The sequence below is a fragment of the Haliotis rubra genome, unplaced genomic scaffold (assembly GCF_003918875.1).
Source record: "Haliotis rubra isolate DU_JTF1 unplaced genomic scaffold, ASM391887v1 Scf429, whole genome shotgun sequence".
In the NCBI taxonomy this organism is placed as follows: Eukaryota; Metazoa; Mollusca; class Gastropoda; order Lepetellida; family Haliotidae; genus Haliotis; species Haliotis rubra.
In genome coordinates, this window is record NW_025767112.1 from 102820 (window position 1) to 128282 (window position 25463).

At 40.2% G+C, this 25463-nt stretch overlaps 1 protein-coding gene and 1 long non-coding RNA gene across 3 annotated transcripts in view; one reads left to right on the top strand and one right to left on the bottom strand.

The window, feature by feature from the left end:
• The window catches only part of LOC124288897 (synaptic vesicle 2-related protein-like), a 109422-nt gene that overhangs the window by 26844 nt on the left and 57115 nt on the right, over nucleotides 1–25463 (top strand). For both annotated transcript variants that reach the window (XM_046725484.1, XM_046725485.1), the window contains exons 3-6: nucleotides 4822–4907; nucleotides 5903–6001; nucleotides 6957–7028; nucleotides 13828–13952. In XM_046725484.1, the coding sequence (XP_046581440.1) occupies nucleotides 4822–4907; nucleotides 5903–6001; nucleotides 6957–7028; nucleotides 13828–13952 (382 nt within the window). The remainder of the gene's footprint in view (nucleotides 1–4821; nucleotides 4908–5902; nucleotides 6002–6956; nucleotides 7029–13827; nucleotides 13953–25463) is intronic.
• On the bottom strand, nucleotides 340–10423 carry LOC124288898. Its single transcript, XR_006901543.1, has 3 exons — nucleotides 10367–10423; nucleotides 3660–3723; nucleotides 340–544 (listed from the first exon to the last, which is right to left on the bottom strand). It is a non-coding gene; the product is annotated as an uncharacterized LOC124288898 (long non-coding RNA).

Sequence of the window (25463 nt, forward strand, 5' to 3'; positions counted from 1 at the left end):
AGAAACATTGTAACATCTACCCAGGAAGTACTACAACACAGAAACATTGTAACATCTACCCAGGAAGTACTACAACACAGAAACATTGTCACATCTACCCAGCAAGTACGGCAACACAGAAACATTGTCACATCTACCCAGCAAGTACGGCAACACAGAAATACAAGTTCAGGATTGATTACAAGTCCTATGCATGTAGCCAATCTGCTACACAGCGACCACTTGTTGCACCGTTAACAAATTTAAGCAGACCCCCATGGTTCTTAGCATGTAGAAAAGCAGGGAATTGCTTATGGCCTAGTGTGATACTTTCAGATGAGAGCAGATTCTCTTGTTTCACTGGAAAGGCATGTATGTGTCTGGAGGCATCCTAACAAACATCAACCTGTGGAAGCATGACGATTTGGGTCTGTGATGATACAGTGTGGAATTGCTGAATGCCATAATGCCACTGCATATTGTCGGTGGATTGGTTTGTTTAATGCCACACTAAGCAGTACTGGTCACATGCAATTGACCAATCAGACTTGACTCCTGTCTGAATCTGAAAAGAAAACAAGTCTCATTATTCCAAAATTGTAATGTGTTTTAGTTTCTTTACATTATCATTGTGGAAGGATACCAGGCATCAACATGTTTTTTGTGAGGCTGCAGGTTTATAGGATGGGGTGTGTTTCTGTGAACACTAATGAATACATTTATAAGGAAAGCCATGAGCCAAATATTAATTTTGTATTTTGTTTGCATTTATTTAAATACATTTTTTGCATGCTACCTTTAGACATGCAGTCATGGGTCAGTCTCGTGAGTAGCATAATGATGGACTCAACTATACTTCCCATCAAAAGTTTAGATTCACTAGTGTAAATGTAGCCACTTACTTCAGACAACTGTTCTAACTAGATTTTGCAAAATATTCCATACTGTTTAAATATACTGTTTACACATGAACCGATGTATTATAAAACAAATTCGTAAGATTATTGTCATGAGTTCAATAAATGATGAAACTCAGTGAAAATTGTCGAATTCTTAACAAAACTTTACACCAAAACGCAGCTGTTCACATGCACAATATTTGCTTACATTTTCAGCAATTTGATGCATGATCTTCATGCAATTCATCTGCATAAGGTTTGCAGTTGGTTCCACCCGTTAGTGGAGAAATTCATCTTCGATGTAACCACATATATACACATAACATATAGTGAGTGCTTTCAGTGAGTCTTTTGATGGGTAGTATGTATACATCTGTACTGCCTATGACACTGAGCTTATTTCTGTTTACAATACAATAAACAATATGATAAACTAATATTGAGTAACACTGATTATAAGTACACATACGTTTCTGAACAAAAACATTCCATATTATGGAAAACAATACACTATATATCAACAATATTTTATCAATTTACATTTTAATTAAATGATACCAAAACTTACTTTCTGGTTTAGAATGAGTTCTTAGAATTATTGTAATTTTTTCAAATTTATAGATTAAAACCATTAAATTAAGATAACAAAAGACCAGAATATACTTCTCTTGATAAAATATTAGTTTCAGATGCCCCAACAGACACAGGGGAAAGATAACAATTATGGGCTTTAAGACTTTATAGATGACCTGTGTCTTTCACACCGAACTTTGGCCATCCATGTTGATGTTCATCATCTCCATTCTCAACCAGCAAGAGAGTGGGTGGTGGAAACATTAGTGATATAAAGAATGAAGAAATTTATGTTCACATACTGTGTAACCTATTTTATGAATTCTTTATGTATAGATCACTTGGTCATGGTCTTTAGATTAATGTAGAGAAATCTGTTTGCTGAAGAACTGTTCAAGGCAGTTTCAGACTTGATTTGGCACTGGAAGTGTTATTTTAGGGGGAGCAATAAATGCACAAGTCAGGAGTGATCTTCATATAATCCATGGTAATCTTACAGCACAGGGCTATGAGGATGTGTCGCCCAGGCTTTTCAATAGATTTCAACATTTGTGTGATGAACTAACCCCCCTCCCCAAATTTTGGGGTACCCTACTTCTGGATCTCATTGCCACATGTCTACAACTGGATACCTGTATACACATTCAAGCACCAGATACATTAAGCTTCCAGGTCCTGTCCTTGTGTTGGTCCATTTCAGTCTCCTGGTAAGGCCACACAGGGGTATATGCTACATTAGGGATGTGTTTTTGACCTTTACATTCACCAGCTTCATGAAGGTCTGTGGGTTGATCCCCTCACAAGTGTCACCTGTGTAACACTGGAACATGTTAACATGTTAACAGCTGTGGGTTGATCCCTCACCGTGTCACACTGGAACATGTTAACAGCTGTGTGGGTTGATCCCCTCAAGCCTTATATGTTCCATTGGATCTGTCTGTGAATGTCTTCAGAAACATCAATCCAAACTGATATCATCAATTAAACTGGTTTGGACGACTTGATTTCTTCTTGAAGGTCTGGCTTGATAATGTGTTTTTGTTGATGTGGTTTGTAGATATACATGTGTAGTCATGTGTGGTCATGTGTGTGTAGGGTTTTCACAGACAGGTTTGCCCCTTCCTTTTTTGTTTGTATTGAAATTAATTGAAACTTAATTTTTGTGTTGTCTATAAATAGAAACTAATCAGGCAGGGAACCCTATAGGAGAAGTAGGCAAGGAATATAGGAGAAGTAGGGAAGGAATATTGTACAGGCTATAAGAGGGAGAGCACAACACAAGGCTTCACAGTACCCATCTAACCTTTGCCATATATATCAACTTTGTCCTACTGTCACTGGGCATGTAACAGAGACGTCAGGCGCCTATTACACGATACAGTGCCTCTTGAAAGTACTGATCAACATCAGATGCAACAAAATGGTTCCATATTAAGTAGGCGAAAACCTGTCGCAGTCTTTAACATAAATACATGGATATTAATTCAAAATTTGCCATATTTATGTTCATTCAATATCCAATTTGACATATATCATATTATTTTTATCATATTTGGGTTTTTATCCAATAATATGTTATACACAATGTTTAAAAGAAATGTTCAGGGAGGCATGTAGCTGTCTGTTCTTCTATACTCCATAAAAAATTTAATAAATATTTCTTGATCGAATATTAGCAAGTTAGTTTTATAAGAGTCAGAATATGTGTGGCCTGCTGTTGCACAAATACTCAAAATTGAGCTCAAACCAACTGGAATTTATGATTTGGGTTCATCGTGGACCTCCAGTTCATTTAGGTTCTGTGCAGCAGGTGGCATAAAAGATATTCCAAATGTGCTCAGACAGACATGTAGTGGTTAGACACTTGGGTTGCTGCATCACAGGACTAACAAGAAGTGGCTGTGGCCATACTGAATAAAGCTGGCTGATTACTGGGTAATGGTAGTGCAGGGGACATATGAATTGCTGTGAAAGACAAACCCTGTGGCATACATCCCAATTGTTTGCCTTCATTGTAGTGTTCACAGGGACTTGTACATTGGAACATAGTGGATTGTAATATTCACATGTGATGCCTTAACATACTGCATGCATACTGACTACTGGAATAAAATGGCAATCTAAGGAACAGATATTTCAGTGCTTGAATTCATTGAAAGATTGTAGCCCATCTCATATCACCTTCCTGACATAATGGCCTTGGCTCACCTGCCACTGCCAGGAAGTCCCTGGAGCTTTTATTCTGGCCCCACTTTGTACCTTGATTCTGATGCTGTGAACTCAAAACATATACAGTAGTCAAACCATATAAATACATTCAGCATCAGTGATAATCTCCAAACCTTGATTAATTATCATTAAGTGCTGACAATGCAGTTTCCTATTAGAGTTCTACCGTAGGTCCCTGTGTCTTGTCAGATAAACATTGACCTTCCTTGTGTTTTTGTGTGTGCCATCTGTGGGGCAGCAGCATACACTTGTTGTGTTCCGATTAATTGAAATAATCGAAGATTGGTTGCAGTGACCAAACGACCAAGCAATCAGTCACATTTTCTCATAATCGAACACAAACGATTTTGGAACTGCTGTTTTAGTCTTTGAAATACTTGACGATAGAACATATCTTTGAAGTTGTCAGGGCCTGAAAACTTATTTGATTCTTAGAAAACTCACTTCACTATCTGAAAAGTCATGACTGAATTTTTCTCTAAGACTCCAGGAAGTTTATGTTCATGATATATTAGTCATCACTTTAAAGTAGCAAGTTGCATCATGTAATACATATCTGCAATAACAACCTGGATAGGAAAATCTGAAAAATGCAACTAATCAATTTTTTCCGATGATTGTTCGTTGGTAATGAAGCAATCATCAATTGTGAGATTTCAACCGATTCCCAACACTAGCATACACACACCTTTTCCTGTATACCTGGTTTCATGAAACATGCTTACGATATAGTCAGAATTGTATAGTGGAAACGGCTTCTAGTGCCGATTTCTTATGGTTTTAGAAAGAGCTTGGTCAATTTTATTTACAAAAATTGTGCTTTAGGTTAGTGGCAAGTAAGCACCTTTGCTGTCATGACTGCCATATTTCTAGGCTCAGCTATTGTGCATTTGTTTAGTTCCTCATGAAAGACTGATGAAGTCTCAGTCAATATCACTTTAGTCAAACATGGATGGCAACTTTGACAAAGCCAGATGGATTTGGAATAATTCTTAGTGACATACCATGTGGGGGCGAAAAAAGGGGCCCTCATCACAACACCTTCTTTAATGTAGATTCCTTTTATTACACATTCCAAGAAATATTTTGAAACTTGAATATTGTAAACTTTAAGTAAAATTCATATTACTGTTCATTTCAGAAACCTTCACCATACAACAAGCCATTGACAACATTGGTTTTGGCAAGTTCCAAGTTAAGCTCTCTATTCTCACAGGATTTGCTTGGGTGAGTTATGTGTTCTATAGTCATCGTATGTTTCAGTACTGTAGGAATGTATTGAAACAGCCCAGCTGTTCTGGTATTCGTTACAAATGCATCTCTGGAAGACAGGCCATCATGCTTGGGAAAACATAAGGATTTTCTAGACAATTATGCCATTGAGATTGGAATGTATGATAGATCTGCTTGAAGATCAAGCCATCAATGTTTGAGTAACTAAAGAATCTGTTGGAGCGTCAGGTCATTTTGATTGGGGAAACTGAAGAATCTGGTTGTATATGAGATCTGCTTGAGAATCAGTTCATTGGGGTAACTGAAGAATCTATTGGAGGATGACATTCCATCAAGGTTGGGGTGTATGAGAGATCTGCTGGAGGATCAGTTCATTGGAATAACTGAAGAATCTGCTGGATGATCAGGCCATCAAGGTTGAGGTATATGAGAGGTTTGCTTGAGGATAGGTTCATTGGGATAACTGGGGAATCTACTGGAGGATCAGGCCATCAAGGTTGGGGTGTATGAGAGATCTTCTGGAGGATCAGTTCATTGGGATAACTGAAGAATCTGCTGGAGGATCAGGCCATCAAGGTTGAGGTATATGAGAGATTTGCTTGAGGATCAGTTCATTGGGGTAACTGAAGAATCTGCTGAGGATCAGGCCATCATTACTGGGGAAACTAAATAATTTGTTTGATGATCATTTCATCAATGTTTGGGGTAACTGAAGGATTTGTTAACGATGCAGACAAAGATGGCTGGTGTAACTGAAGAATTTGTTATAGTTGACAGTATTCATGGTTGGTTTACAGTAATGTCCTGGTGATTCATTCAGTCATGATTTGGGTAACTGGAGGATCTAAAGAGTCTGGCCATTGTGGAGTAATATTTCACTAGACATTATCCTGGAATTCCGATTGTGTTAATCCAAGGTTCCACTTCAGAGGTAATGGTTTTTTGATGGTATTGATTGCAGATCCTTGATGTCTTTGTATGACTTTCAGATGGCGGACGCCATGGAGATGATGATCCTGGCAATTCTGTCTCCTGCCTTGCACTGTGAGTGGCAGCTAGAGGGTTGGCAAGAAGCTCTCATCACAACAGTAAGTAATAGCATACTGGGCATTTGGCAAAAAGCAATATTCACCTTAACTGCATTATATTAGCAAAATGGGGTGAGTGTATCCTTAACTTGATATACTGGAAACTGACTATAAAACTGACTTGTTTCCCTATGAGTTGATGTTAAATGTATATCTTGTATGCTCTTACACAGCATGTGCACTAAACTATTTATATCATATGCAAATGACTGTATGATGGGCCTGTGGCCTTTTACTGAATAAACTTGTCTGTTTGTCTGTCTGTATATCTTGTTTACACATGTTACACTATAAATAACGGGATGTCATGAAATGGTTTTAATGGCTATGTTAATTCATTGTTAGTAGCAGATTTGCTGGTGATATAGCAGTGCAGTAATGCATGGTTTTAGCCATAGTGTGTAAGTGGCATGTGACAGAGAGTGTGACTGATATAGATAGCAGTGCAGTAATGCATGGTTTTAGCCAAAGTATGTAAGTGGCATGTGACAGAGAGTGTGATTGATATAGCAGTGCAGTAATGCATGGTTTTAGCCATAGTGTGTAAGTGGCATGTGACAGAGAGTGTAATTGATATAGCAGTGCAGTAATGCATGGTTTTAGCCAAAGTATGTAAGTGGCATGTGACAGAGAGTGTGATTGATATAGGCATGTGACAGAGAGTGTGATTGATATAGCAGTGCAGTAATGCATGGTTTTAGCCATAGTGTGTAAGTGGCATGTGACAGAGAGTGTGATTCATATAGCAGTACAGTAATGTATGGTTTTAGCCATAGTATGTAAGTGGCATGTGACAGAGAGTGTGATTGATATAGCAGTGCAGTAATGCATGGTTTTAGCCATAGTGTGTAAGTGGCATGTGACAGAGAGTGTGATTGATATAGCAGTGCAGTAATGCATGGTTTTAGCCATAGTATGTAAGAGGCATGTGACAGACAGTGTTATGTGTTTGCAGGTTGTGTTTGCCGGGATGATGGCCAGTTCCAGCATATGGGGCAGCATGTGTGACAAGTATGGCAGGAAGACAGTGAGTACACAGGCCAACAATCTATAATGTAAAAAACGTATGTCATAAAAATCAATGCAAATAGTGTGAAATTCTCACGAATACAACTTTCTAACTCTTGATTGCTTTTGTTCCTGAAAATTGTTTCTGAATCCACAGGTATAGCTTGAACATGTTTTATACAGTCCAAGGTTTTGTGTTGTCTTTCTTCCTAGTGGTCCTCCAAGTGCTATCTGTGGGAGTTATCTTCCCTGTGGGAAGTGCAGGAAAACCTCATAACTTAGAGTGGCTCAGATGCATGCATATGTTGACTGGAATGTTCTAAGGTTTGGCTATTCTCTATATATACTACTCAAAAGAAGTTACGGGTCAAACGAAATGTGCACATCAAAATCAGAATAGGCCATTTGGAGACTATTAGGACAGAAAACTTTCTGAATGGGTGTTATTTGGACTGAAGACATCATAAGGTTAGGAGAAATGTTATCATTACCCGTTCCCTTAGGTAACTTTTCAATTTAACAGTAAATTAGGATTTCTTGATTTGAACCATGAACTCGGCCACACTAAACTGACCCTCGTCTTCGAAACAACCATTATGCCACCTAATGCACATTTTACACGTGCTTTCCATGGATGTCATTTTATGCATGCACATTTTCACAATGAAAAGACCAAGCATTTTCAAATCGGCCTCATTTGAAATTTGAAGATGGTCAGACGACAGCTCAGCGTCCAAGACAGAGGAAGGGCAATAGGGTGGCTTGAAGATGGTCAAACCCAACGAAGTGTTGCTAGGCGACTAAATGTAAGCCAGAGTGTTATCGGGTGACTATGGCAGGGGTTCAGGACAACAAATGCTGTCCAGGATCGACCCCCCGTTCCGGAAGACCTCGATCAACAACAGCCCGTGATGATCGCTACTTGATGATGATGGCTTTGCGACAGCGATTTGTAACCACAAGACATCTTCAGGATCAGCTGAGAGCTGGCCGTGGCACCAACGTATCCGATCAGACAGTTCGAAATCGTCTACGTGTCTGAGGTTTGCGTTCTCGACGTCCTGCAGTACGACCACCACTACTTGAGCGGTACAGAAGAGCTCGCCGAGATTGGTGCCGACGGCATGTTCGTTGGAACCGTGGTCAGTGGGCACAGACAATCTTTGCTAATGAATCCCCCTTCACACTCCAGTTTAATGATGGCCGTGCCCGTGTTTATCGTCGTCAACGAGAGAGGTATGCTGACGTAAACGTTGCCCAACGTTTACCTTTCGGAGGCGGAAGTGTGATGGTCTGGGCGGGGTATCTCAGTGCACCACAGAACTGCTCTCTACATCGTCAATGGGAATTTGACTAGTTTTCGATATCTCAACGAGATTATCCAACCTCTGGTAATGCCACTTCTTCGTCAACTTGGACCAGGGGCCTGGTTCCAGGATGATAACGCTAGACCCCATCGTGCCAGGGTGGTGACAGACTTTCTGCAGCAGCAGAACGTTCAGCACATGGTGTGGCCTGCTTATTCACCAGACTTGTCACCAATTGAGCATGCCTGGGATGAGTTAGGACGAAGAATTCGAGCTTATCACGTCCCTGCCATCAACCTCCAGGAACTGGGTCAACGACTGGTTGCATATTGTGCTCTGAAGCTGTGATACGATACGAATCCCGATATAAGGGTGGCGATACGATACGTAGCACGATACTAAAACTCTTTAACCCCAACTCATAAACACCTTAAGATCAAAACAAAACCATTTTAAAAGTATTTCATCAAATTCTGCCAGCGTTGTTTAATGTTCATTCGGAAACGAGATAATTAAGTTTATACGCAGACTTTGTAAATGTTAAAAACAAGCGAGAGCTCTGTCTGACACAATTTCCAAGAAAACGTTTACTTATAAAGGAAATATAAGTAAGTATATAATTTAGTCATCAAACAAAAGTAAGTCTTTTTTTCCTTGACAGATATCACGATTTGGCAATAATCAAAGTTAAACATTGATGTATCGTGGCCTATTTGAAGTATCGTATCGGGATATACGACAATGTTAAACTTTGTATTGATTCACTGTATCGGTGACCCATGGATCAATGCGCATGAATGAATCGTCACACAACTAATATATAATGGGTAAATCTAAGGGCACAAATTTATCTCTTAGGCAAAATAATTGTTGAGATAAGGGAAACTTAAGTCCTCTCAAGATTCACATGACAACTTCTGGAAATGTGTAGATACGCCATGATCCTTTGTTTCCCAGTGTCAGACATCATAGCCCTTATCCCCTGTTGCATTTGAGGAGAATGTTCTGGTAATCAAGAAAGGGTAGAAGAAGATGGCTAACAAGTTACGCACTATGATTCCAGCCAAAGTTTAAGAGAAATTGACAATCTTCGACAATCAGTGGGGACTCAGGGGAGCTAATCGTCCTCCCTGTCTCATCTGAACGGCTTTGAAGATGTTTGGCGATCTCATTAAATGAATAGCAGTTAAGATTTCAGCGCTATCTAAGGAGAGACCCAGCGAGGACATACCACCTCCACTGAAGAGAGCTAGGCTGGAGCCCATGGAGCACCGCCCATGTCACTCTCCCCGTTCTCAGGATAATGAGCTACCATATCCTCAGCTGAAGTTGGACCACGACTCTCAGTCACCACTGATCAGCCCGAGTTCAGCACTGCTGCACACACTGGAGGTCAAAGACATAGCATAAGGTCATGACAACCTCAGTCTCTCTCACGGTCAGCCATCCTGACGATGTTTCGCTGGTCAGTCACATGAGGAGGTTACACAGACGCCACCTTTTACAGGTCGAGGCCATCATACTGATCTGCCTCTTACACACAAGGCGAGGTTACCACACAGATACTGCCTTTTATACGGTCCGGCACAGGCCCCGGGCACTATACAAATATCAAAACAACATTTGATATACTTATCATTCAATGTACACCGAGTTTTACGAACTCATAATGATAACAATCATTCAACCTACTAAGAGCATTACATACTCAGAATGATATTATACTTTACAGGATGAATATCACAGCATTACATTTTACTTAGAACAACTTTTACGTTATTCAACATACAGGCAAGTGAATATGCTGATAAAACATCTGATTACAACATTGTTTCACAATGTAACACACATAACTGACAGCAAAATAATGTACGTGCAACTAAATCGTGAGAATTGACATTTTAGTATATTTCTTGCTACAACATTTGAGGATTGACAAAATGATAACATAATCATCATTTAACAAATACCCATATTTACATAGCTCCACAATAATAATTACAAAGCAAGATGATAAACATAAATATCCAATAAAACAAATTCTACTCACGCCATGAAATCAGACCAGCCACCTTACAAATACAGCCATCTTCATCAGACAACTTCCATGACTGCACTCACCAACCCTTACACTCTGCCTAATATAATCAAAACTCACACCTTGCATGCTTTTCTTGCCACACTAGCCTCTTCATACCACCTTGCATGCTTTCTACCCATTCCCACACCCTGATACTCACCTACTACAGTCCAACCACACTGTAACACACGTCATACAGTTAAACCAAACTACCATGTGATCTTGACACTGTGTAAAACTAAACTCACTCTCACTCACTCCGACTTATGGATCCCTTATTCCAGACAAAATAAAAGGAACTTGCTTCATCCGTAGCATCTTGGAAGACTCATTGGCTGGGACGTATCATGTCAAGCAGCCAGTGTGCATCTTCTAACACCTTCACATCATGTTATGTGCAGGATGTTACTCGGGAACTACAAGGACTACATGATGTGGGGTCCCTTCTGTCACCCACTCTATCCTTTTTCACTTGACTCCTTCGGGGTGAAAAAAAGGTGTATGGTCGTGGTTAGTTGCATGATCAGAAAACCACGTTTTATACTGATTTTGACATTTATCATGCATTATAAAATAATTAACGGATTATATCCAGTCAGTGATTCAACTCCATTTTCACAATTGAGTAGACAGGATATAAACTGGAAGTGATGTCATCATGTCATCAGAAGTACCATTAATAGGCATTAACTGGAAAGGACGTCATAGTCCACCATCATAACAAATTCAGAAGAAGAAAGAATTCCAAAGTGTTGTCACAAAAACCACTCATTGCCTTATCAGTTAACATTTTCACTTAGTATGTTTTAAGAGAATCTTCCTTACAAGTACTGGGACTACTCTGGGCCCACCAAGCCGCATGTGGGAATTCTGCAAGTGTTTAAATGACGTATTTGTAAGAATTTTGAACATTATCAACAATGATGATTATTCAGAGAAAATTACCTTGAGGTGAAACCCATCCATCCACCTCCCAGAAATCCCGGAGTACCTTAATTAAAGGTACCCCAGGAAAAACTGTGAAGCTTTCCTGTGCTCCTGATAAGGGAGATACCTCCCACGGATAGGGACACTAGGAAGAAAGACAACACAAAAACTTCTAGTTTAAAGGTCACATGCAACGTAAAACACAACTTTGCAGATTCTGATACCTTTCGGTATGGACTTACCAAAAAAAATCATCAAAAATGCAAATTCAACTTATAAAGTTGAAAAATAACGCGATGAAAAAAAACGCGCAAAATTGGAGTTCAAACGATTCACTAATTTTCCCCCTACTTTTCGGGGGAAAACTGGTTTCAACAGCTGGGCTGCGCTCATAGCACGTGTGCAGTGAAATAGGTTCGCAATAACTTGAAGGCGGGCTGTCCGGTGGATACTTTGTGAAGGCTTTGGTGTGAGCTATTTTCCTAATGTTTTGTTGATATCTCACAGTAGCGAAGCTTTTATATGTTATGACAGTAAATAAACTGTTTATATAATTTCATTTGTCTATTTCACCACACGTTCTTCTTACCGAGACACTTTCTCAGTTCGATACTTAAAAGCAATGTCATTATTTAGCGTTGACAGAATTTCTAACTGTGATATAGATATGTCGTTGTCACAGACAAAACTCAATGTCTTGTTTTATTGACACCTGTGTGTCTGCCTGCCTGTCTGCTAATGACAATATTCAATACACAACTGCGATCACTGACCACATGCAATTTGAACTTAACACCAATCAGGCTATACACCATAAACAAAACGCATTGATTTATGGCCCGAGTTAGGTCTCTGTCACATTATGTAATTACACAGACAGGCAGGTGTGATACTTGAACACATGACATGTTATGATGTCTGTTGATTGCAAAATGTTATACACAAAAAATGAGCATGTATTTACAAAACCCAACATCTCTATATATACACACACAATGAGCCGTGAGGGCCATCTGCAAATGAAACAGCCGTTACACTTGAGTGCACACCCACCCGCTCTGACTGGGTTTGGTATCCCGGCTGCTTCATTTCTTGGGAAGTAAACCCAAGTACACAATATTGCACTTTTGATTTGCGATTGTATGCTTATAATTTTGTTTATTTGTTTTTTCATAACCAGCAATGTAGATTATATGTCATGAATAAGTGATAATTGTGTTTTAATTATGTTCAATTGTTTGGTTGCATGTGACCTTTAAACATTTTATTCTTGCTAAAACTGGGGATTCAGAAACAAGTTTCAGGAAAAAAGGCAATCATTTGTTAGAGGTAGTATTGTGAGAATTATTATCATTGTGAATAATGTGCAAGTGTCCCTTACTCACAGTTGTTGACTCCATGTGGACAGAACACAGGCACAGTAAAACACATACTGTATGATGACTCTCCAACAGTCTTGGTTGTGGGATTTGCAGATTACTAGTAGTTTTTTCACATCAAAGGTACAACTGTTGACATGAATTTTATGACTCATTTTAGGCCGGGGTAGTCACTTGCATTAATTTGGTGACACATTAATTCAATGACGTACAATATCACATTCTGAACAGGTCTGTTGGGTTGGATTGTGATCAAACGTTCAGAGGTTTGGCAGTGGGGAATATATTGAACACTGTTGTGTGTGAAAAATGCCTGAAACTTGAAACTCAACACTGATATGGCTGTTCTAATCTGAAGTGCAAAACTCCATATTTCTGCAGTTGGGTTATCATTTATCACCATTCAAACCTGAGATGTTTCAGCATAATCTATCAGGTATTAGCCCGGTCATCTGTAAGGATAAATGGGAATTATTTCAACAACTGTGCACTTGCTCACATGTCAGGGAATATCTTTCATTATATCTGTTCCAAGCTGTGTCATAAAAATTAATGGAGGGAGAAATCAGTCACTTAGAAATATGTGAATTACAGAGAGATACACTACTTTGAAATATTTGATAAAAAATGAAAAGGTCAAGAGAATTTATTAATCATTGAAGCCTTGTTGGAGGATCCTTGTGTTTTTTATTTATCCTTTGTTTATCACATGTAACTGTGGCTGAAAGGTTGGTCTGAAAAGTGGTCCTCATACTGGAGGGTAGCATCCAGCAGGTACAAAAACCATGCTAGACCTTTGACCAGCAAAACTGAGTAAAATCTCTTAGGCTTTGACATTACCCATGGTTTGTGAGAAATATGTATAGTTACAGTATTTTGGACAATGATCAACTGAAAAATGTGCTTAATGAATATACAAATCCTCCCTAACAGAAAATCTGACAGAAATCCTGCTTCACTATTTCACTATTTTCCATATCTAAAGAAAATTCTCATCCATTTCAGAAGGTTTATTTTTCCTGTGTGTATCTTGCCTCACTGCCATAAATCCTGTATTTGGATGTTATTGACACAATGTGCAGTGATGTGTACTGTGTTCAATGTGTCATCTGTCTCGTCTGCCAGGAGCTGATCCTATGTTCGCTGTTCACCTGCTACTTCGGTATCCTGAGTGCCTTCGCCCCCTCCTACATCTGGCTGCTCATACTGAGGGGTCTGGTTGGTTTTGGCATAGGAGGAGCACCACAGTCGTAAGTAGACCCGTGATCGACAGTGTTGACAAATTCTAATAAACCACCACCTAATTCTCATGTATGTCCAGTCAGTGGCTCTATCTCAGATGTATTATTCCAAAAGACTTTAAAAGATGGGATAAGTTGTTTTCTCAAAGATGGTATTAGTTGGTACTTTGCCTTGCATTCAGTATTTAGGGCAGTAACCCAGTACTGATAGAGTGAGTGTACTGTATCTCATTAGGGTATTAAGATGTTACCCTGCAGTGTGGTATCTCAGTGTGTTTTGACTGTAACTGTCACTAGTCAGGGCTAGTGCACCTGCACATTATTTAGAATTAAAATGACCTCATATTTTTTTAGTTTGTATGCACTAAATGACCAGTTACTCCGTTACCCCAAAATACCTACAGCCTCTTCAAGAAACCAAGTCCTTGTAGAACTGTGATTGTTCAGAGCACTAAGCAATATCGTCCTGGCAACATGTTTGGGTCAACACACAATGTTAGTGCAATGTTAGGTCTCATCTTACTTCTGTGAGCTAAACACAGCCACATTTCTTTCCTTGCCTAACAAAAGACAGACAAGAGAACTTGCAGTAGTATCACTCTGGCTTCATGTGGGTTTTGCTGTGCCTGAACCTTAAACAGGACATATAAAATAAAATGATCTCTCACAGCACCATTTTTTCCCTCCAAGGCAGGATACATAGTATACCACGTGGTAGTCCATACCACGCGAACCAATGCGATCTGAATATTTTGACATGAAGGTGAGATAAATATCATTAGTACACTAACAAGAGTCATATCTGTCCACAGGTGGTGGAGGAAGTATTGATTATGTGCTGTGAATTACTGGTCATTGAATGCTGCCCATATATGCCTTGTACTCACAAACTGTCATTTACTCCATGCTTATATAGGGATTAGTTGTTTGCCTCAGGGCAGACTTTATGGTTCATTATGTTCCCTGGTGAGGAAATGTGGTCATTATAATGTGTGTCATTATGGTTCATGTATAGATCATTTGGATGTAAGCTTTTGTACCCATAGTTCTTGGATGTTTTGGTGTCATGCACACAGTCCCAGATAAAACACAAGGAGATAAACTAAAGTACTGTCGGAAATAGAAAAAAACTGTTATTTCACATTTACATCTACAATTTATGTAGATAATATGTGAAAGTGTGAAATATTTGTTAAACTAAGTTCGGCCTAACTATAGTCTCAGTGGTAGGGAGATGGAAACGTAAAAATTGGACTTTGCTCAGGAGAGATTAGTGCAGAAATGAGCAATGCGTTTTTTTCTAAGTCCAAACCAACTTATTTGGAACAGACCAAGGCTTTATGCAAATTAGAGGGCGATTATATTGTATTACAAAGGACACTTTTTAAATACCCATTTTGAAATTAGACTATAAACACTAGCTAACGTAAAAAAATAATACTAGTAACTTTAATACTGAAACTATTAAGGATGTAGCTACCATGAAGTCTCACTATCACTATAAAAAGAAACAGATAGGAGGGGTCATCTCAAAAGCAATACAAGGACGGATGTCGGAGACGGTGGTTTGGGGTCGGGCTGGGGTATAGAGATATCAGCTAAGATAAGATAATCATTCAGGGGAATTAAACTGGGAAAGTAAATGGCATGCCATAACAATTGACAAATAATATCCGGTCCTGTCGATCTTCAGGTGGTCATGCCACCTATATATTTTGAGACATTTAATACGATGACTGATTATGCTTTTCTACGGGTATCATACTCTTTTACATATCTGAACATAAACTTTATGAAAGAAATACACGTCAGCTGTTAAACATTAGATGCGACATATTCAACACACAAGAAAAGGCATCAAATATCTTTGAGATGACCCCTTGTGCCTGAGTCGATGGTCCGTCGTCATACCTGGCTGAGCGACCTAATTGCCATCTATAGTCTGATCTATTATTTTCAGCAGCTATTTGTATTTTTTCTATATTGCTAAAAGCGGCGTAAAACTAAACTCAGTCAGACAGTTAGTGGTATTTTTTCTAAGTTTTGCCCGATTTTACGAGTAAACATGCTTTTCTGGATATCCTATTACGCATCCCACTGAACGCCCAGTCAGACCGATGTGGGTTATTTCGACATATGCTATTTGCAATTGTGTAAATTTTAGGGATACAGAGTAACAGCCTAAAAACAGTTATATTCTATTTCTGACAGTACTTTAGAAAAAGTATCATTGAAACTGCATTTTGAATAACAAGAAGATAAAAACACAACAAAATCCATGAAAAAAACCTTGAATTACAGAGATACTGTTGTCGTTTGAAGGTCAACAAACCTGAACTTATAACACAAACAATCTAAAACAACAAAGCTAAGACATAAAGAACTAGTAGCTTTAATAATGAGCCTAAGCAGTTAGACTATATTGTCAACATGTTCATGGTAGCTTTATGAGCAGTTGATGGTTTTACATGATGTGCAGGGCCTATCTACTGGACAAGCGCACTATCACATGAACTCATGTTGATAAGATGACACATTTTGACGGTCATGTATTTTACACAGGACTCTTCTGGAATTGACGTAAATACAGGCAACTTCCACGTTCCTGGAGAAAGCCCAGAGAACTCCTTGGTGTGAATAAATACAGCACCATTCTTATGATTTCTTTAACACTATTCTCAAACGCGGTAGAATACAACGGTTTTGTCCCATGCTTGTAAACCAAAATGAAGGTTTGAACAAGAAAGCTGTGGACTTAATGCTAATAGTGACAGAGACTAAATCTATGGTTCTACTTTTACACCTTTCCATTGTAATGATAAATCAACTTTACATGTTTTAGTAATATTGACTGACACCTTCATTGATATCACTATAGAAATCTCTTCTGCCACATTTATTGTGTAGAAAATATGGACTGTCCTTTCAGCTTGTGTGGGCTCTCATACAGATTGCTTCCAGATTGGTCAGGGCTGTCAATAGGACAAATACAATAACATGCTTTATCATAAATGGATAGTGTTCTCGACAGGATAAAGCCAACGGATATTTTCGGTATCCGTTGGGGTCATATACGGATATCAATGCAAATTAGAGAAATCATGCAAATTCTGGGGACTACTTTCACAGCGTAAACAAACATGGCATCAAGGGTCGGCGGTAGTGACCGGATTGACGGCCATGGTTACGGTACTGACAGTGATAGATGATAGATGGAATCAATTACAAAGCGAAGATAGAAATTCATAGGCTTATGAAGAAACCAACATCAGTTCCTCGACCAACTGTCAGTGTTAGCGAGAGAACGGCACAGGAATCCAGGTGCACAATCTCACGCGAACATAAATGTGTATTTGTTGTTCAAAAGGTTAATTGAAGGTTTCTGAATTCCACGCGAGTTTGTTGTTATTTTTCAAACGTAAGCTAAGATTTGTTGACAACAATACGTGCTTTAACATAAAAATCGATTGGGAACTAGATGACCTAAGGCAGTCAGGTGAGTGATCAGGAGAAAGTTATGTCACCGGGCTTGTGACGTAGCGTATTACCACACACATATTTGTGACGTCATAGACATTCCACAAGTTTAGATTCATGATTTGTGGTATTTGAAATCGCATTTTTAAAAATTACAAAGCAAGAATCACATTGTATGATAAATAGGTTATCACACTCGTGTGTTTTGGGATGGTTAATATCCTACATTAGGAATAAACACAATGTATTTAGCTTGCCAAGGCTTGCTAAAGACAATGATTATTCCTAATGCAGGATATTAGCCATCCCAAAACACACTCGCGTGATAACCTATATGTCTGCAGTATGTGTCCCGGTGCTTGGAAAATTCAGAAAGGGGTTTGTCTTAAGTTCCGTTTGTAGTTGTCTGCTGGTCATTGAGATCTGCCCCATACCACATGTCGGTTGGGGGCTCACGACAGGGTCCTCAGAATGACTGCTAACTGATTGGTGAAGAAGATATTGGTAAGGGGATTGTTATTGGGGCAGGTTGTTAGTATGGTGAAGACTTGATTTGTTTATTCCAAGCCTATATTGCAGACACACCCGACCCAGTGACAGTGCCAGAACATAATTATGAAACTTTGGCAGTGTAGCCGACAACATGGAGACCAGAGGCTCCTTTCACGAAGCAACCTTTACTAAGGTTAACCTTAACTCCCATTGTTTAACATTGCACTTAGGTTATGATCACCCTAGAGATTTCTGAAAGGAGGCCCTGGTATCCAGTCCACTCGGCCCTGAAGATGGTGCACTGCCTGTGTCATATAGAGACAAGTATGAAGGTGCTGCAAAGCATAAATAATTCCAGTGTAAATGAAGTCCTGATGAATACTATGTGGGTTTATCCACTACTTTCAAGATGAATAGTTCAGGCCTTACTTGTCTTCAGGCCATTGAACACAGTTCATTTACCTGTATTCTGTACATTTACCGGTAGTCAAAGTATATCTGGCTTTACACAAGACAAAATAGTTGTTTCCTCAACAAGAAAAATGAGTTCTACCTACTTTTTCAAGATAGATTGACCTCTTGTTATTTCTTTTTTGAAAGGCATCAGATTTAGCTGGTATGTAGATGTGTTCAGTACAGCATCATTTATGTTTCCTCAAAAAGGTCTTGAATTTCAGTTTGTCTTGGTGAGGCCTTAAATCAGCAAATCCGATGAAAACCCCTTAAATTACTCCCTAATAAAACAGTGTTTTTCTAGTCATATGCAAATTATGCTTATAATGTAAACTTTGTAGCTAATGTAAACACCAAGTTGGTATGATGACTGCTTCAATCACACTGTTTTGCTGAAAGAATGTGATTGTGGTGAGGGATCATATTTGCCTTCAGCTTCACTAGTAGTACCATCCAACTTGACAAGGTCTTGAGCTTGTTGAGATCAAATCTGTACCATTAATAATGGATCTTTATTATGCATAAGTGAGGTCTCAATGATTTTCAATGAGAAAATGATTGAAGTAATTAGAAAATAATTGATGTTAAAGTTTTTGAAAGGAATTCAAGGCAACAAGAAACCAATCAAAGTAATAAGAAAAGTCGAGAAAATAATTGAAATAAGAAGAAAATGATTGAAGCAACCAGAAAATAATTGAATCAATGAGGAAAAAATATGATTCATGCAACAAAAGTGTTAGGTTTTGTAACTGTGTACAGTTGTGTGAGCTGGGAGAGTGTTCCAAAGCGTCTACTACTGGGACTGTGGCGCTAGTGTGTGCAGGTATTGATGACCAGCCCACATTACTGCATACAATACACAATTATGCCTATTGAAGGTGTGGAGCTCACTTATATAGTAATGTATTATCAATAGAACATAGCACACAGCTGTTGCAGTCAACCCTCCCTTCAAGGTCATCAAGGGGGACATTTTATAGTGTTTACACTATGTCTCAAATAGATCAAATAGATTACATTGTCTTCTCATGTCATTACACTTACAAGCTGCAGACATGAAACCCAAGACATTTGCCTGAATAGCTGCATGTACATATGTCTTATCTTTTACACTGCTCCCCATGCTTACATTGCACTGCAATCTTTGTAAACAGTTCAAATTGTTTTTATAAACATGATTTACATGGTTGGAAAATTGATGATTGTAGGTAACAAGACAATCTGTTGAAACATGCGTATGGGATTTCTGTCCTGCTGTCGTTTCAAAACATACTGGCCAAATGTTTTACGTTGCCAACTGTTGGAATTCACCTCCCCTACCATGTGGCACCAATCAGTAATATACCACAGTCAGCAGTTGAATAACGTCGGCCACAAATATAACTGATTATAAATGTCAAGTGTTATACATTATTGATCTACATTTCACGGTCCTAAACTCCCTTTCACTCCTGATCAACACACCACACGGCATTATGCCTAAGAAAACGTGTTCAGGATAGCTTCATGATTATCTCCATTGTGCCAAGAGAATGTCGACAAGGGACATAATCTGTCCCAAAATCCTGAACTTTGTATGCACATCATAGAAATACTGTGATATTTATTATTCAGGAAAAATATTATTTATTGTTTCCAGTCAACATGTGCAAATGAAGGAAATATTTGTTTTTCATCATGATTAATGAACCATTCGGTGTATTTACATGACATATACATAAATTCGTTAATTGTTATCTTGTGTTATCTTGAAACACCTTCTGTTGAGGGTATTAAATCTGTCCATCCTTGTGCCCATTTGTCAGTTACTCCTTGCATAATGTCATGTCTTTAAGACACTGCAATATTTCTTCACAAGAATTGTACATGGATAGGTGGTAGTGAACTGGTACCATTGATCATTTGGAATTGTTTCATCAAAAGGTTTCTTTGTGTTCCCATGGCAACAAGTTCCATACATTTTTTTTACAACAATTTACAACTGCAGAGGTTATTGGTAACCTTGTCCTCTTGTATAAAATGTCATGGCAGTTTCAGTGAGAGTTTATGTAGTATTATGCTGTGAAATATTACCATCAACCTTACATACACAAATTTGTTCTTATCCTGACTCATGATCTTTTGCTTATCTCCCTTTCCCTTTCGAATGGTAGTGGAACACTTGAATGCCTTGAAGTTCCCGAAGCGGACGTAAAAATACACTCACCCACGAGTTACCTCCCTTTTGCCCTTTCCCACGCTGCGGCGCAAACAGTCATGTGACCAGCCTTACTTGTCACTCTCTCCCTTTTCGCCCAAGTGGATGGTTGGGCGAACACTGGAGTCCCATATACGGCATTATATCCTTTTTATAAAGGTCCTATTCTTCAAAATTATGCTGTGTATGGATTTGGCAATAACTACTTTGTATTATATGTAAAATTTTGCTAAAAATTATCTGTATTTGTGTCATAATTTCATCGTTATGTAACTTTGTTTACATTTCATGAAATCTTGCAGTGTTGCAGGCACAGGTTATCTGTGGCTGATCCTCACCCCCAATGCCCTTACAGCTTGCGCTATACTTAATGTGTTGATTTATCAAATCTACAGTTTAATCAATATTTGTCTTATATTTAAGAAATACACTTCGCTCTACCACCATGTATAGTGTAATAAAACACACTTTTGCCCTGAACTATTATAGTTAAAGCACGAGGACGCACTGTATATTGCTTGCTACGGCTGAAATTCATAATACTGGTGCTATGTTGAGTATGTTGCAGGGGCAGTCGTCTGGTATGGGGGCAAAGAAGAGATCGGCTACAACGCAAGTTGACACCGGCTCAAAGTAAGAAGTAGACGTTTTTGATGATCCCCCGTTACTTCTACCCGAAGTACCTAAGAGATCGACGACTCAATTGACTTCCACGACTACTAGATTGTCTCCTGCAACTGCCACAGCAGGCCAGCTGTTTGACGAACTAACGGTTCCACAAAGGCGCTGAGTTGGAAAATCTCACCCTTTATCACATTGACTTGTTCATAACTTTTACTAAGGGAAAGTATTAGTTTGAAAGTCCATGCGCACAGTCTAGGACAGACTAGCATGAGTGATTAATGATCCTGTACGGGTAAAGATCTTACCTGTACGTGAAGGGGTCACAACTCATTTATGATAAAGATCTTATCATAATCTGTGGGTTGTTATAGATATCTAGTAATAAGAAGATACTAGTATATCTGAAGGCACATGAATCAACATGACTCAACTTGTCTGAGATGGAAGTAAGACAAGAAAGTGGTCCCCCCGAGTTATATGAACGTGATGGAACCTCTCATCTGCTGACAACGTGCGCAAACCTACGGGCCTGCACTAATCCACGGACCTGCGCGAACCTACTCCTCAGAGAACTATGTCTCCAGACTACGTTGGCGAACGTATACCTTTGCGAAGGTCTCCACAGTCTGACGACTCTCATCTTGGAGGAGGATAGAAGACATGAGAAGCCTATTCACAAATCAACATCTGCGAACCCTAAACGTTCGAGAACACCTAAGGATCCATCCATCCTACACCAAGCCGCTCTAGATCGAGATCTCATATCTCTCACAGACGTTCGCGGAGTCACTCATCACGAGACAGAGGTTCGCGAAGAGAAAGCTCATGTCACAGAGGTTCGCGAAGACATGTATTCAGAGATAGAGGTTCGTGAAGAGAGGACTCTCAAGATAAACGTTCGCAAAGGGGGGAATCTACAGATAGAGGTTCGAGAAGGCAGGGTTCGTGAAAGGAAGGTTTGTGAGAGGCAACGCAGATATCTACAATAATGTAGACATCTACAAGGATCGTAAACCTTAGGATTCCCGGACCCGCAGATCAACAAGCAGATATCAGTAACGCTGACATCTACAGGGTTTGCGAACCCTAGGCTTAACGAAGCCTTAAATCAACAGGCAGGATGTTGACGTCAACTCTATTACCATACGGCTGAATAAACGAAGCAATGATGAAAACAGATGGTTTGTCAGAGTTTATAACTCAACAAAAAGATCTATAACATGTGCGATCTCTCCAGTTTACAGCCTGCAAAACTCTACAACCTGCACAAACCTTATACCTGTATAGGTTCAGTTTCGGACGACAACCTACTTGATGAAAGGAATCCCTTCATCTATACGAATGCTGAGGTCTTATACCGGGTAGCAGATTGCCTGTGGATATCGTCGTTCACTCACTCACTCCAACCCAACAGAGACGTACTGCATATACGCTGATGACTTCGACTCCAATATGATATCACCTATGTAGCCGATATGTCAAGTACTGGAGAACCTCAAGGCGACCTTTGTAAAGAGCTTAAGGTTAACAATGCCTTCAAGAATACTTGAACGGACATACAGATGATATTATTAACACTCGTCACTCAGCGTGGGGATTAGGATTTTATATCTTATCAACTAGATCCAACATAGGTATTTCTTCAAGATCCATACAGACATACGTCTCGAGAGCCTCTTTCGTCATGCTGGCTTATATTATCCACAATGGGAATAGGTGATTTATATCACTGAACAAGATTTTACACTTGGAGCAACCCTTATTCAAGAGGTTTATATGAGAGGGGCGTAGAATTACACGTGCTTTTACTCAACCAACTAATTGCACCAGATTTTATGGAGGCCATCTTGCTACAACACTGGTGACGTCATGCTTGGAAGCTGATTGGTCCACGTCAGACAACGCCTCCCACGGACAGAGCAGGCTCAAGCAAGTTTACTGACTTGTAAACAAACCCGTAGAGTACGGGGGAATACCTCATCGGCAGCCTTGGAAATAGTATACAACTACGGCCTGTTATCACCATGGGAATCTAATAGATGTCTAGCCTTGACAGCAGGATAAACGATGTTATTTTTCCTTATCCTGACTCATGCTCTTTTGCTTGTCTTCTTCTTCTTGCGAACATAGTGGAACACTTGTATCTCCTTAATTGAAGCTCCCTTCAATGTAAAATCACTAATTGGTACTCACCAAGAGTTGCCTCCCTTTGCCTTTGCGCGGGAACAGGTGTCGCCACCCTCTGGCCTCATGCTTCACTCTCTCCTTCTTCGCCCAGTGAGCTGGATGTGAGAGCGCCTGTGTCTCCTTACACACTATATCCTTTGGTTTTTCTTAGTTAGTTACCTCTTATAGGTTACTATAGAGGTATAGCTAGTATCCTTCATTAATTTGTATTGATAATTAATCGTATTATTTCTACTGTTTATTCACGTGAGTTAAGTGATTGTTCAGCTAGTATTACGTTGATGAAAATCTGTACTATTTGTAGATTACGTTTTTCTGCTGCTGACCATGTATTATGCCCAACTTGTTCTCGCCTTGTGCGTTTGATTCGCGTTGCAGTTACTGCATTAATCTATCTAATCCTGCTTTTAATAAATATCATCTTTGCGTCTTGAGGCGTGCAGCAGATAGAGTCGCGCAAACAAGGGTTAGACATGGCGATACATCGGATTCCCCATCCAGTCAGCTGCTGTCGATCGACCCCCTCCCGTCTGGTGTTCGCTAGAGACCCCTTCGTGGGATGGGATGCGATCCCCCGCCTCCAAGAAGCGTCCTGCCTCCCCAGACATCCCGTCATCGCAGCCAAAGTCCAAGAGGGCCTCGGCGTCTTCTCAAGCGCGAGACTTCGTACCCCCAGGGCAGCGTCTACCTCCAAGGGAAAGTCTACAAAGTCGTCAAGAACTTTCTCAGCCGAGATCGTTCCAGCCGCCGAACTGGGCCTCTACGATGATCAGCCGATCATCATCCCCGACGTACGTCACAAGAAGCGACCGGTGAAAGCTACAGTGACATCAGCAGAGATCGCCATGCAGCCTGATGTCTCTACACTGATGTCAGACGACCTCCCTGAGGGCCCCGCCGCGAACATCGCAGAGAGGGCACCGACTACTTCGTTGCAGACCATCCCAGATGAACTGTTACGGCAAATCATGATCATGATGGAAGGCCACTACAGACTGGAGAAGCAGCCAGCCCAGAGGCACCCCCCGTCAGCGTAGCAGCCACGACGAAGCCACCTTCACGAAGGAAGTCGCAGACCACCTCGACGAAGGACCCAGATGTACAGCCTTTGCGAAGGCGGGGATAGATCATCACCTTCCTCAGCTTCATCCTTAGATGCGGACTCAGACCACCAGACCTCACGGAAGCCTTCGCGAAGGTCAAGTCACCGTTCCCCAGGACCGGACGCAGAGGAAGCTTCGCGAAGGACACCTGACCCCAGATCATCATCGTCCAGAAGGACATCGAGGGACTACACAAGAGCTTCGCAAAGCTATCAACATTCTCCTCACAGGTCTCCGAGAAGGTCAACCCATAGACGCAGATCACCAAGACGATCTCCTCGCTGTTCACCGCGCCGATCTCCTCGTACATCACCACGTCGATCACCTCGCAGGTCACCACACAAGTCTGCACACAAGTCTACAGTCAGGTCTCCCCGAAGCGTCACCCGACATAGAGATAGAAACACACAGTCCACCATCAGAAGAGCATCAACCTCTCATCAGCGATGCTGGGATAGAAGATGATGGAGGCATCATTTTCTCAGGCGGCTGAGATACGATATTGGATGGTAAACAACCTAGATCTCTCTTCACCTTCCAAGAGTAGCAACTTCGCGCAGACATACCTGATGAAGGAAGGCGATGCAGGCGCCGTCACCCTACCTCCGATCGACCCGATTGCTGCGGTGCCACAGAATCTAGATACAGCATTCCATAAAGCCCGCGAAAGTTCAGACACCACATCTGCGAACTTTCCGCCAAGAAGTTCTCAGCGCACAACATGGACCCCTTCTTCAAGGCACAAGACATCGATGAAAACTACAAGCTGATCAGCGATGTCAAGAACAAGAACTACAAGATTGGCGATCGCAAGCTGGTGCAGATAGAAACCATGGCCGAGGCGCATGTTCTTTGGCCTAAATAGATCTAGAGCGATCAATGAGACACTTATCACCAGATTTAAGTAACACGACCTCTGAAGATGATAGGATGATCTACTCGGCCCTACTGATGCAAAGAAGGACCAGCAGTTCCTAACAGATCATC